General features: G+C 39.8%; 1 protein-coding gene across 1 annotated transcript; it reads left to right on the forward strand.

The window, feature by feature from the left end:
* Positions 1–430: 430 nt before the first annotated feature.
* LOC111798480 (ethylene receptor 1-like) lies at positions 431–12,966 on the forward strand. The gene is made up of 7 exons (XM_023681654.1): positions 431–762; positions 3,701–4,655; positions 6,541–6,909; positions 6,988–7,254; positions 7,341–7,468; positions 7,547–7,744; positions 12,391–12,966. Exons 2-7 carry the CDS (start codon positions 3,750–3,752, stop codon positions 12,746–12,748), a joined length of 2,226 nt encoding a protein of 741 aa, XP_023537422.1. The 5' UTR covers positions 431–762; positions 3,701–3,749; the 3' UTR covers positions 12,749–12,966.
* Positions 12,967–14,302: the final 1,336 nt, after the last annotated feature.

The following is a 14,302-nucleotide window of genomic DNA, read 5'->3' on the forward strand; positions in this document are numbered from 1 at the left end:
GTTAATTAGTTAACGCAGGGCTAATTACATCTCGAAACTAAAAAAAAAAAAAAAAAAAAAAAACCCTAATTGTTCAAATTCCCATCCCCAAAATATGTGAATTGGAGATTTTGTATTCCTATCCACCACCTCACTTAAAAGGGGGAATTTATGTCATTTCTGACCTACAAACCCTAATTTTATTAATGGAGAAATTAAACCTTATGGGTCCCTCGGGAGAAAAAGAAGTCCATAAAACTAGGTCAAAATCCAATCTTTAAGCAACTTTTAACACCTGATTCACGCAATTAAGACCGTGCATGAATCTGAATGTTATAAATTGAATTAAAATCATATATATTTTTAAAATTTTTTCGAACAAGAACATGTATAAAATAATCTCTAGAGAGAGAAAATGGCGGACGTGGATAAAAAGGCGAAACTGTGAGAGAGAGAGAGAGAGAGAGAGAGAGATGGAACCGACGTTGACTCAGATGTTTTCTTTCAATTTTCCCCAATTTCCGTTTGCTCGTCACAGAACTTCCAAAATCCCACCACACCCGAAAAAGTTAGAGAGAGAAAAGATAGAGAGAGAAAAAGAGGAGTGAAAATCAGTTGAAAATTCCAAGAACATTGCATTTAGACTCGAAACGCCTTTGTGGGTCTCTGAAATCTCGGACAAAAATGGTGGATCAAAGACGGTTTATGGGTTCACACCTGAAGAACGACTGAGGCAGTCGTTTGGATGTTGTCTGTTGAACTCGAATGAGCAAAAGAACCCAGGTGATTGATCGATTACTCTCTTTTTGATTTGGGGTTTGATTTTTGGAGTGTTTTGAGTTTGAATCGTTTGCTGATGAAATGGGTGTTGTAAAATGCTTGTTTAGAGGGGATTTAGTGATTTTCAACTGATCGCGAACTGGCGTTGTTGCCTTTGAATGTTATTGAGCTGTATTAGTTAGGATCTTCTTGACTTGAAATGGGTTTATATTGCAAATATGATATGTTCACATGGCGGATCTGGTGTTTGTAATGGTGATGAAATTGTGATATTAGCTATTGCTCTCTTAAGAACAGTGAATTTTGTTGAAATGTTTTGTGCAAACATGAAATGGGTCTTGTTGGTTGATTTGAAAGATGAATATTAGCTTAGAAACGAAGCAGAATGGTCCTGTTTGATGTGTTATCTGCTTCTCATGGTGTTGATAGTTCCATGGGAAGGTTTGCTTCTAAGAAGCACGGACACGAACACGAGACACGGATTGGAACACATTGTCCGTGCTTTGCTGTTTTCTCTGTTCTTGTATAGGCTGCTGAAATCGACAACTAATTCGCTATATGATTATGTATTTTGATTGGGCAATTCATTGGTATTAATGTTTTCTTATATCAGCTATTGCTGTTGAGTTCTCTTCTCTTAAAGAACAGTGAATCTTGTTGAAATGTTTTGTGAAAACATGAAATGGGTCTTTTTGGTTGATTTGAAAGATGAATATTAGCTTAGAAACGAAGCAGAATGGTCCTGTTTGATGTGTTATCTGCTTCTCATGGTGTTGATAGTTCCATGGGAAGGTTTGCTTCTAAGAAGCACGGACACGAACACGAGACACGGATTGGAACACATTGTCCGTGCTTTGCTGTTTTCTCTGTTCTTGTATAGGCTGCTGAAATCGACAACTAATTCGCTATATGATTATGTATTTTGATTGGGCAATTCATTGGTATTAATGTTTTCTTATATCAGCTATTGCTGTTGAGTTCTCTTCTCTTAAAGAACAGTGAATCTTGTTGAAATGTTTTGTGAAAACATGAAATGGGTCTTTTTGGTTGATTTGAAAGATGAATATTAGCTTAGAAACGAAGCAGAATGGTCCTGTTTGATGTGTTATCTGCTTCTCATGGTGTTGATAGTTCCATGGGAAGGTTTGCTTCTAAGAAGCACGGACACGAACACGAGACACGGATTGGAACACATTGTCCGTGCTTTGCTGTTTTCTCTGTTCTTGTATAGGCTGCTGAAATCGACAACTAATTCGCTATATGATTATGTATTTTGATTGGGCAATTCATTGGTATTAATGTTTTCTTATATCAGCTATTGCTGTTGAGTTCTCTTCTCTTAAAGAACAGTGAATCTTGTTGAAATGTTTTGTGAAAACATGAAATGGGTCTTTTTGGTTGATTTGAAAGATGAATATTAGCTTAGAAACGAAGCAGAATGGTCCTGTTTGATGTGTTATCTGCTTCTCATGGTGTTGATAGTTCCATGGGAAGGTTTGCTTCTAAGAAGCACGGACACGAACACGAGACACGGATTGGAACACATTGTCCGTGCTTTGCTGTTTTCTCTGTTCTTGTATAGGCTGCTGAAATCGACAACTAATTCGCTATATGATTATGTATTTTGATTGGGCAATTCATTGGTATTAATGTTTTCTTATATCAGCTATTGCTGTTGAGTTCTCTTCTCTTAAAGAACAGTGAATCTTGTTGAAATGTTTTGTGAAAACATGAAATGGGTCTTTTTGGTTGATTTGAAAGATGAATATTAGCTTAGAAACGAAGCAGAATGGTCCTGTTTGATGTGTTATCTGCTTCTCATGGTGTTGATAGTTCCATGGGAAGGTTTGCTTCTAAGAAGCACGGACACGAACACAAGACACAGATCGGAACACATTGTCCGTGCTTCACTGTTTTCTCTGATCTTGTATATGTTGCTGAAATCGACAACTAATTCGCTATATGATTATGTATTTTGATTGGGCAGATTCATTGGTATTGATGTTTTCTTATATCAGCTATTGTTGTGACTTCCCTGCCCTTAAGAACAGAGTATTTTGTTGAAGTGTTTTGTGCAAACATGAAATGGGTCTTGTTGGTTGATTTGAAAGATGAATATTAGCTTAGAAACGAAGCAGAATGGTCCTGTTCGATGTGTTATCTTCTTCTCATGGTGTTGATAGTTCCATGGGAAGGTTGTTGAGGTTTGTTGGGAGGGAGTCCGTACATTAGCTAATTTAGGGAATGATCATAGATTTATAAGTAAGGAAAACATCTCTATTGGTACGAGGCTTTTTGTGGAAAGTCAGGNTTTTAACTTAGTTATGGGTTCGGATTACTAACATGGTATCAGAGTCATGCCCTTAACTTATCCATGTCAATAGAATTCTCAAATGTCGAACAAAGAAGTTGTGAGTCTCGAAGGTGTAGTCAAAAGTGCCTCAAGTATAGAACAAAAAAGGTGTACTATGTTCGAGGACTCCAGAGAAGGAGTCGAGCCTCGATTAAGGGGAGGCTGTTCGAGGGCTCCATAGGCCTCGGGGGAGGCTCTATAGTGTACTTTGTTTGAGGGGAGGATTATTGGGAGGGAGTCCCACATTGGGTAATTTAGGAAATGATCATGGGTTTATAAGTAAGGAATACATCTCCATTGGTATGAGGCCTTTTGGGGAAACCCAAAGCAAAGCCACGAGAGCTTATGCTCAAAGTGGACAATATCATACCATTGTGGAGATCCGTGGTTCCTAACTAAGGTTTTCTTCTAAGAAGCACAGACACAAACACGAGACATGGATCTGAACACATTGTCCGTGCTTCGTGGTTTTCTCTATACTTGTATATGTTGCTGAAATCGACAACTAATTCGCTATATGAATATGTATTTTGATTCGGCAGATTCATTGGCATTAATGTTGCCTTTTCGTATATTTTTGTGTACCAGATAAACAGGGAACGGTCCGTAAGTCATCGACCAGTACGGTCTAGTTGACATGGAGTCTTGTTATTGCATTGAGCCTCAATGGCCTGCTGATGAGCTCTTGAAGAAGTATCAGTACATCTCAGATTTCTTCATTGCACTTGCATATTTCTCCATCCCCTTGGAGCTCATCTACTTCGTAAAGAAATCTGCAGTGTTTCCTTACAGATGGGTTCTTGTTCAGTTTGGTGCTTTCATTGTTCTTTGTGGAGCAACACATCTTATTAACTTATGGACGTTTTCGATGCATTCAAGAACCGTAGCGATAGTAATGACCATTTCAAAGGTTTTAACCGCTGTGGTATCGTGTGCGACTGCGCTTATGCTTGTGCATATTATACCAGATTTATTGAGTGTGAAAACCCGAGAGCTGTTTCTGAAGAACAAGGCTGCTGAATTGGATAGGGAAATGGGACTCATACGTACACAAGAAGAAACGGGTCGACACGTAAGGATGCTTACTCATGAAATTAGGAGTACACTCGATCGACATACGATACTCAAAACTACACTTATTGAGCTGGGAAGAACTTTGGCTTTGGAAGAGTGTGCACTTTGGATGCCAACACGTTCTGGATTGGAACTTCAACTATCCTATACTCTTCATCAACAAAATCCAGTTGGGTATACCGTTCCCATCAACCTCCCCGTGATCAGCCAAGTTTTTAGTAGTAACCGTGCAGTTAAGATATCACCAAACTGCCCGGTGGCTCGGCTACGACCTCTCGCTGGGAGTTACGTCCCGGGAGAGGTGGTTGCTGTTCGTGTCCCGCTATTGCATCTTTCTCATTTTCAAATAAATGATTGGCCCGAGCTTTCGACTAAGCGATTCGCCCTCATGGTTTTGATGCTTCCATCAGATAGTGCTCGACAATGGCGCTTTCATGAGCTGGAGCTGGTTGAAGTTGTTGCTGATCAGGTATCCATGAACTTGTTTATCTTTAGCTTGTTAGCATGGATTCTTTATCAAAATTTCACATTCCCCTTTGAAATCTTATAAGAAGTTAATTGCAATATGTTTGTCTAGAATTTCCACTTAGTTGTGCTTAAAAAACACTTTTTGATCTTTGAACTTTCATGTTAGTCCCTACACTTTTCATCACGTAACGGTTTAGTTTGTATGACCATGACTGTGTTTTCCAGAGAATAAGTTGTTTTAAGCGTTTTTCGAAGTTTATGTTATAAATGATGTTCATCTTAAGAGTTATATTTCCGCATTAGAGATGAACACGAGACGTTAGTAGCTACTCTGAGTATGTGGAAATTTAGGGTCGTTACAAGTTTAGTCCCTACACTTCTCATCGTGTAACGGTTTAGTTATTGTCGTGATAGATAAGTCGGGGTTTAATTGTTACAAATTTGAAAGTATAGGAGTAAATTGGTAAAGTTTTATTAAATTGTTCGCTAAAAGTTAAGTTTCTTGAAACTTGAGGATTAACCTATAACATATTATTCAGAACAGGTTGGGATTGTTTTTATGCTGCTGCAGCTTAAAGCTGAATCCTTGCATGTTGTACAGGTGGACAACTGTTATGAATTTATTGTAGGGTGATGTTTTCTAGATGTTGCATGGGCCAATACAGTGCACCAATTAAAAATTGTTTGTTTTTTATATTAAATCTGAGTTCTTGCATGTTCTACTGGTGGGCCACCCCATTGTTTTATCCGGTGCTTTAGATGGTGGTACACCGTTGGAGCAAAACCCTTAACCCATGTAACCTCAAGAAAAGAATGGAACAAAAATTAGCTATCAACGCCCAAGCCCACCGCTAGCATATTGTCTTCTTTAGGCTTTCCCTTTCGGGCTTTCCCTTGAGGTTTTTAAAACGCGTCTGCTAGGGAGAGGTTTCCATATCCTTATAAAGAATGTTTCGTTCTTCTCCCCAATCGATGTGGGATCTTACAATCCATCCCCTTTGGGGCCCAGTGTCCTCACTGACACACGTTTCCTTCTCCAATCGATGTGGGACCCCCGATCCACCCCCTTAGGGGCCCAGTAGCCTTGCTGGCACACCGCCTCGTGTCCACCTCCCTTCAGGGCTAAGCCTCCCCGCTGGCACATCGCACGGTGTTTGGCTTTGATATCATTAGTAATGACCCAAGCCCACCGCTAGTAGATATTTTCCTCTTTGGACTTTTCCTTTTGGGCTTACTCTCAAGGTTTTTAAAACGTGTCTGCTAGGGAGAGGTTTCCACACCCTTATAAAAAATGCTTCGTTCTCCGCCCCAACTGATGTGGGATCTTACAATCCACCCCTTTTGGAGCCCAGCGTCCTCACTGACGCTCGTTCCCTTCTCCAATCGATGTGGGACCCCCCAACCCACCCCCTTCGTGGCCCAACAGTCTTGCTGGCACACTGCCTCGTGTCCACCCCCCTTCAGGGCTAAGCCTCCCTGCTGGCACATCGCCCGGTGTCTGGCTCTAATACCATTTGTAACGTCCCAAGCCCACTGCTAGTAGATATTGTCCTCTTTGGGCTTTCCCTTTCGGGCTTACCTTCAAGGTTTTTGAAACGTGTCTGTTAGGGAGAGGTTTCCACACCCTTATAAAGAATGTTTTGTTCTCCTTCCCAACCGATGTGAGATCTCACATATAGTGTTAAAATAAATAAAAAAAGTTGTAATTGTAAGAGTGAAGTTTGTTTATTTGAAGAACTTATTTGATTTTTGGTCAATTTTCTTTCGGGATAGGCGGCTAATACTAATCTAATAAGTTCAGTCGTCGTTGTCGTCGTCGTCTAACCTTTTGGTGGTTTGATCAATCTCTTCTGACCATTGATCCATGTATGTACATTTGAAACTAGGTAGCTGTTGCTCTTTCTCATGCTGCAATCTTGGAAGAGTCGATGAGAGCTAGAGATCTTTTGATGGAGCAGAATGTTGCTCTTGATCTAGCCAGGAGAGAAGCAGAAACAGCGATACGTGCCCGGAACGATTTCTTGGCTGTCATGAACCATGAGATGAGGACCCCGATGCATGCCGTAATTGCACTCTCTTCATTGTTGCAAGAGACTGAACTTACACCAGAGCAACGCCTAATGGTCGAAACAATATTAAAAAGCAGTAATCTCTTAGCCACTCTGATAAATGATGTTTTGGATCTTTCGAGGCTCGAAGATGGTAGCCTACAACTGGACATCGGCACGTTTAATCTTCACGCTGTTTTCAAAGAGGTCTGACAAACAATATCATATGATTAACCATGTTGCAAATATCTATTACCTATCTGATACCAACACTAATTGTTGCAGGTACTTAACTTGATCAAGCCTGTTGCACTAGTCAAAAAGTTATCATTGACCTTGCATTTAGGTCCTGATTTGCCAGCATACGCCATCGGTGACGAGAAACGTCTTATGCAAGCCATTCTTAACGTTGTGGGTAACGCCGTGAAATTTTCAAAAGAAGGCAGTATATCAATCACAGCCATTGTTGCAAAATCTGAAACCTTCAGAGAATGTCGAGTTCAAGATTTTCTCCCCGTGCCAAGTGATAATCACTTCTATTTACGCGTACAGGTTTGTTTACTCGGCACGTAGAATCGAATGAACTTTCCATATCATTACGTAGAAAAAACGTTACAATTTTTTTTCTTCATGTATAGGTAAAAGATGCTGGATCTGGAATTAGTCCTCAAGAAATTCCTAAACTGTTCACAAAATTTGCACAAACTCACACTGTGGCTACAAGAAACTCTAGTGGCAGTGGTCTTGGGCTTGCAATTTGTAAGAGGTGAAGTGTTCATAGCTCTGGTTTTTCTCTCATTAATCACTTGTTTTGTTTCGTATTTAAAGTAAGCTATGTGATCAGGTTTGTGAATCTTATGGAAGGACAAATTTGGCTTGAAAGTGAAGGGCTTGGAAAGGGATGTACAGCCACTTTTATTGTAAAACTTGGAATTGCTGATCAATCTAATGAATCAAAGCTTCCCTTTACATCGAAAATTCACGAGAACAACATTAATGCAAGTTTTCCTGGGCTCAAAGTTCTCGTTATGGACGAAAACGGGTTAGTAACGTTTTACCTATTTTTGCTTCGAAATTTATGTTTAGATGTAATTTGTACCATGTTTGTGTTCATAATGTTCTCTGCCTTTTGAATGAGCTGTTTCTTGTGGATGTAATTCTGCCATAAACTGCATAACGCACGAGATCGAAGTCTCTTGTTTTTAGCAACTTTTAAGGTTCTTCGAACACAATTGTGCTACTTTTCAATCTTGTTCTTGAACTGGAATTATGTTTCTGTAAGTGAACGGTATTTATTTGGGTTGGAACGAAAATTCGTGCTTATTCCATAAAGTTATGCCATAAAGTTCTTGTTATGGACGAGAACGGGTTAGTAACGTTTTACCTATTTTTGCTTCGAAATTTATGTTTAGATGTAATTTGTACCATGTTTGTGTTCATAATGTTCATGTAATTCTGCCATAAACTGCATAACACGAGATCGAAGTCTCGTATTTTTAGCTACTTTTAAGGTTCTTTCAAACACAATTGTGCTACTTTCCAATCTTGTTCTTGAACTGGAATTATGTTTCTGTAAGTGAACTGTATTTATTTGGGTTGGAACAAAAATTCGTGCTTATTCCGTATAGTTATGCTCGGGGAAAGGGACGTCGGGTGTGAGTTTGCTGAACGAGGAAGAAATAGATTGTGAAGCCATTAGTTTTTTTTCGTAGCTGTGCATAGGAGGGGTGAAGAGGGCTTGTAACAGGGGTCGATCGGTAACGTCTTAGCGATTTCTGAGAGCTTTAGCTGGAGAGACTGTTTAACGAAGAATCGGTTTTTTAGGTGGTGTGGAGTGTTTGGAGCGAAATATGGCTCTTGTTTGACATAAATATTGTAACGACTCTAAATTTCTACTTACTCAGAGTTGCTACTAACGTCGCATGCTCTGTTAAAATGCCGAGTGTTTGGGTAGTGTGTAGTGTGGAGCGTGGAGTGTTTGGGGTGAAATATGGCTCTTGTTTGACATAAATATTGTAACGACCCTAAATTTCTACTTACTTAGAGTCGCTACTAACGTCTCATGCTTTGCTAAAATGTGGAGTGTTCGGGTAGTGTGGAGTGTGGAGTGTTTGGGGTGAAATATGGCTATCTGCTAGGGAGAGGTTTCCACACCCTTATAAAAAATGCTTCGTTCTCCGCCCCAACTGATGTGGGATCTTACAATCCACCCCTTTTGGAGCCCAGCGTCCTCACTGACGCTCGTTCCCTTCTCCAATCGATGTGGGACCCCCCAACCCACCCCCTTCGTGGCCCAACAGTCTTGCTGGCACACTGCCTCGTGTCCACCCCCCTTCAGGGCTAAGCCTCCCTGCTGGCACATCGCCCGGTGTCTGGCTCTAATACCATTTGTAACGTCCCAAGCCCACTGCTAGTAGATATTGTCCTCTTTGGGCTTTCCCTTTCGGGCTTACCTTCAAGGTTTTTGAAACGTGTCTGTTAGGGAGAGGTTTCCACACCCTTATAAAGAATGTTTTGTTCTCCTTCCCAACCGATGTGAGATCTCACATATAGTGTTAAAATAAATAAAAAAAGTTGTAATTGTAAGAGTGAAGTTTGTTTATTTGAAGAACTTATTTGATTTTTGGTCAATTTTCTTTCGGGATAGGCGGCTAATACTAATCTAATAAGTTCAGTCGTCGTTGTCGTCGTCGTCTAACCTTTTGGTGGTTTGATCAATCTCTTCTGACCATTGATCCATGTATGTACATTTGAAACTAGGTAGCTGTTGCTCTTTCTCATGCTGCAATCTTGGAAGAGTCGATGAGAGCTAGAGATCTTTTGATGGAGCAGAATGTTGCTCTTGATCTAGCCAGGAGAGAAGCAGAAACAGCGATACGTGCCCGGAACGATTTCTTGGCTGTCATGAACCATGAGATGAGGACCCCGATGCATGCCGTAATTGCACTCTCTTCATTGTTGCAAGAGACTGAACTTACACCAGAGCAACGCCTAATGGTCGAAACAATATTAAAAAGCAGTAATCTCTTAGCCACTCTGATAAATGATGTTTTGGATCTTTCGAGGCTCGAAGATGGTAGCCTACAACTGGACATCGGCACGTTTAATCTTCACGCTGTTTTCAAAGAGGTCTGACAAACAATATCATATGATTAACCATGTTGCAAATATCTATTACCTATCTGATACCAACACTAATTGTTGCAGGTACTTAACTTGATCAAGCCTGTTGCACTAGTCAAAAAGTTATCATTGACCTTGCATTTAGGTCCTGATTTGCCAGCATACGCCATCGGTGACGAGAAACGTCTTATGCAAGCCATTCTTAACGTTGTGGGTAACGCCGTGAAATTTTCAAAAGAAGGCAGTATATCAATCACAGCCATTGTTGCAAAATCTGAAACCTTCAGAGAATGTCGAGTTCAAGATTTTCTCCCCGTGCCAAGTGATAATCACTTCTATTTACGCGTACAGGTTTGTTTACTCGGCACGTAGAATCGAATGAACTTTCCATATCATTACGTAGAAAAAACGTTACAATTTTTTTTCTTCATGTATAGGTAAAAGATGCTGGATCTGGAATTAGTCCTCAAGAAATTCCTAAACTGTTCACAAAATTTGCACAAACTCACACTGTGGCTACAAGAAACTCTAGTGGCAGTGGTCTTGGGCTTGCAATTTGTAAGAGGTGAAGTGTTCATAGCTCTGGTTTTTCTCTCATTAATCACTTGTTTTGTTTCGTATTTAAAGTAAGCTATGTGATCAGGTTTGTGAATCTTATGGAAGGACAAATTTGGCTTGAAAGTGAAGGGCTTGGAAAGGGATGTACAGCCACTTTTATTGTAAAACTTGGAATTGCTGATCAATCTAATGAATCAAAGCTTCCCTTTACATCGAAAATTCACGAGAACAACATTAATGCAAGTTTTCCTGGGCTCAAAGTTCTCGTTATGGACGAGAACGGGTTAGTAACGTTTTACCTATTTTTGCTTCGAAATTTATGTTTAGATGTAATTTGTACCATGTTTGTGTTCATAATGTTCTCTGCCTTTTGAATGAGCTGTTTCTTGTGGATGTAATTCTGCCATAAACTGCATAACGCACGAGATCGAAGTCTCTTGTTTTTAGCAACTTTTAAGGTTCTTCGAACACAATTGTGCTACTTTTCAATCTTGTTCTTGAACTGGAATTATGTTTCTGTAAGTGAACGGTATTTATTTGGGTTGGAACGAAAATTCGTGCTTATTCCATAAAGTTATGCCATAAAGTTCTTGTTATGGACGAGAACGGGTTAGTAACGTTTTACCTATTTTTGCTTCGAAATTTATGTTTAGATGTAATTTGTACCATGTTTGTGTTCATAATGTTCTCTGCCTTTTGAATGAGCTGTTTCTTGTGGATGTAATTCTGCCATAAACTGCATAACGCACGAGATCGAAGTCTCTTGTTTTTAGCAACTTTTAAGGTTCTTCGAACACAATTGTGCTACTTTTCAATCTTGTTCTTGAACTGGAATTATGTTTCTGTAAGTGAACGGTATTTATTTGGGTTGGAACGAAAATTCGTGCTTATTCCATAAAGTTATGCCATAAAGTTCTTGTTATGGACGAGAACGGGTTAGTAACGTTTTACCTATTTTTGCTTCGAAATTTATGTTTAGATGTAATTTGTACCATGTTTGTGTTCATAATGTTCATGTAATTCTGCCATAAACTGCATAACACGAGATCGAAGTCTCGTATTTTTAGCTACTTTTAAGGTTCTTTCAAACACAATTGTGCTACTTTCCAATCTTGTTCTTGAACTGGAATTATGTTTCTGTAAGTGAACTGTATTTATTTGGGTTGGAACAAAAATTCGTGCTTATTCCGTATAGTTATGCTCGGGGAAAGGGACGTCGGGTGTGAGTTTGCTGAACGAGGAAGAAATAGATTGTGAAGCCATTAGTTTTTTTTCGTAGCTGTGCATAGGAGGGGTGAAGAGGGCTTGTAACAGGGGTCGATCGGTAACGTCTTAGCGATTTCTGAGAGCTTTAGCTGGAGAGACTGTTTAACGAAGAATCGGTTTTTTAGGTGGTGTGGAGTGTTTGGAGCGAAATATGGCTCTTGTTTGACATAAATATTGTAACGACTCTAAATTTCTACTTACTCAGAGTTGCTACTAACGTCGCATGCTCTGTTAAAATGCCGAGTGTTTGGGTAGTGTGTAGTGTGGAGCGTGGAGTGTTTGGGGTGAAATATGGCTCTTGTTTGACATAAATATTGTAACGACCCTAAATTTCTACTTACTTAGAGTCGCTACTAACGTCTCATGCTTTGCTAAAATGTGGAGTGTTCGGGTAGTGTGGAGTGTGGAGTGTTTGGGGTGAAATATGGCTTTGGTTTGACATAAATATTGTAACGACCCTAAATTTTTACTTAAAGTTGCTACTAACGTCTCATGCTTGGCTAAAATGCGGAGTGTTCGGGTAGTGTGGAGTGTTTGGGGTGAAATATGGCTCTGGTTTGACATAAATATTGTAACGACTCTAAATTTCTACTTACTTAGAGTCACTGCTAACGTCTCATGCTCTGCTAAAATGTTTGACATAAATATTATCGAACCAATCTCTGATGAGTCAAACCATACTATATATTTGTTGGAATTGCCTTTCGAGTTCTAATATTGATGCTGCATTTGCTGTCACAGAGTTAGCCGGTCAGTAACGAAGGGACTTCTCGTACATCTCGGATGCGAGGTAACGACGGCAGGCTCAGTCGAGGAATTCTTACGAGTCGTCTCCCAGGAACACAGGATTGTTTTCATGGATATATGCACTCCTGGAGTCGATGGTTACGAACTAACCATACGCATACGCGAAAAGTTTGCAAAAAGCCACGAAAGACCGTTCATGGTAGTCCTCACTGGGAACTCAGATAAAGTAACAAAGGAGAGCTGCCTGAGAGTCGGCATGGACGGGCTAATACTAAAACCCGTTTCGATTGATAAAATGAGGAGCGTGTTGTCGGAACTTATAGAGCGTCGTGTTCTATTTGAGACTTCTTGAAAGGGACAGGGAGAGTATAGAGGAAAGGATATATAACCCTTTTGCTATGTGTACATACAAGGGGCATTGTAGTGATGATCCTGAGATTATAAGGGCACATGCCCAATTCAGATTCATATCAAAACCTGTTCTCTGCCTCTGATAATCCTCTAACTTTGCTAATTCTTCATTTTCTTAGTGTTTTGTGATGGAAATAGAGAGCTTTGTGTATTTTTCGAGTTCGAGTTTTGAAATTATATAAAAGAATTTAGAGCGTAGAGATGTAATCGAAATCTATCTTAAAAACGTTCAAAGTATTAAGGGTATATTTGGAATTTTTTAGTTTTTTTATTTTTGAGAGATCTCGATATTTTGAGAGTTTTTTTAATTCTCGAACTTCCTTCCTCCCTAAATGAAGGGTTATTATTGGTGTGTTCCTTCGAGAATGTGAGGAGAAGGGAACGGAACATTTCTTATAGGTGTGGGCCTTTGCCTAGTAGATGCGTTTTACAACATTGATGGGAAGCCTGAAAGACCCAAGGAAGACATCCCCAGTAAACGCGTTTAAAAACCTTGAAGGGAAGCTCAAAAGGAAAAGTCTCTCCCTAGTAGACGCATTATAAAACCTTGAGGGAAAACTATCTGCTAGCCCACGAAACCTCTTTCTGGTAGATGTGTAGGGAAAGCCCCGACAATATCTGCTGGCCCACAAAACCTCTCCCTAGTAGACGCGTAGGGAAAGTCCAAATAAGACAATATCTGCTAACCCATGAAGCCTCTCCCCGCTGAACTTCTCCCTAGTAGATGTGTTTTAAACCGAAGGGAAGCCTAAAATGGAAAACCTCTCCCTACTGGACCCGTTTAAGATATTGAGAGAAAGACTAAAGAAAACAATACATGCTAGCCCACGACACCTCTCTCTAATAGACGCATTTTAAAATCTTGAGGGAAGGCCAAAAAAGACAATATCTGCTCGCCCATTGAATGAAACATTATAAGGGTCTCGAAAAACCTCTCGTTATTAGACATGTTTTAAAACCTTGAAGGGAAGCCCAAATAAGACAATATCTACTAGCCCACCTCTCACTAGTAGACACATTTTAAAACTTAGAGGGGAAGCCCGGAAAGGAAAGCCTAAAGAAGACAATATCTATTAGTTGTGGACTAAAACGGTTACAATTTTAGTATATTCACGGAAAGAGAAAGCATCGAGAAAAAAACAAAATACAGGCACAATTAATTTACCCACCTGTTTTACTTTTAGAAACTGTACCGCCCCTAAATTTCTTGTCTAAATTAGAGATGCCACTACGTGCATGATTTAATAACATACACGAAATTTCATAATTAGTATTAGAGGCAGACACTGGGCAGTATACCAGTAATGATGTTGGGCCGAGGGTGGATTGTGAGTTCCACATCGGTGGAGAGGGAAACAAAACATTTCTTATACGGGTGTGGAAACCTCTCCTTAATAGACATGTTCTAAAATTGTGAGGCTGACGACTATACGTAATGAGCTAAAACGTACAATATCGGCTAGGGGTGAACTTCAAGTTAATTTAAATTTATTAT

Source organism: Cucurbita pepo, chromosome LG07, assembly GCF_002806865.2.
Source record: "Cucurbita pepo subsp. pepo cultivar mu-cu-16 chromosome LG07, ASM280686v2, whole genome shotgun sequence".
Lineage (NCBI taxonomy): Eukaryota > Viridiplantae > Streptophyta > Magnoliopsida > Cucurbitales > Cucurbitaceae > Cucurbita > Cucurbita pepo.

Excerpts from the sequence above, each read along its gene's own strand:
- LOC111798480 (XM_023681654.1), top strand. The coding sequence starts at position 3,750 with ATGGAGTCTTGTTATTGCATTGAGCCTCAATGGCCTGCTGATGAGCTC. Across the intron at positions 7,255-7,340 it reads ACTTCTATTTACGCGTACAG|GTAAAAGATGCTGGATCTGG; the intron begins GTTTGTTTACTC and ends CTTCATGTATAG. Across the intron at positions 7,469-7,546 it reads GGGCTTGCAATTTGTAAGAG|GTTTGTGAATCTTATGGAAG; the intron begins GTGAAGTGTTCA and ends CTATGTGATCAG.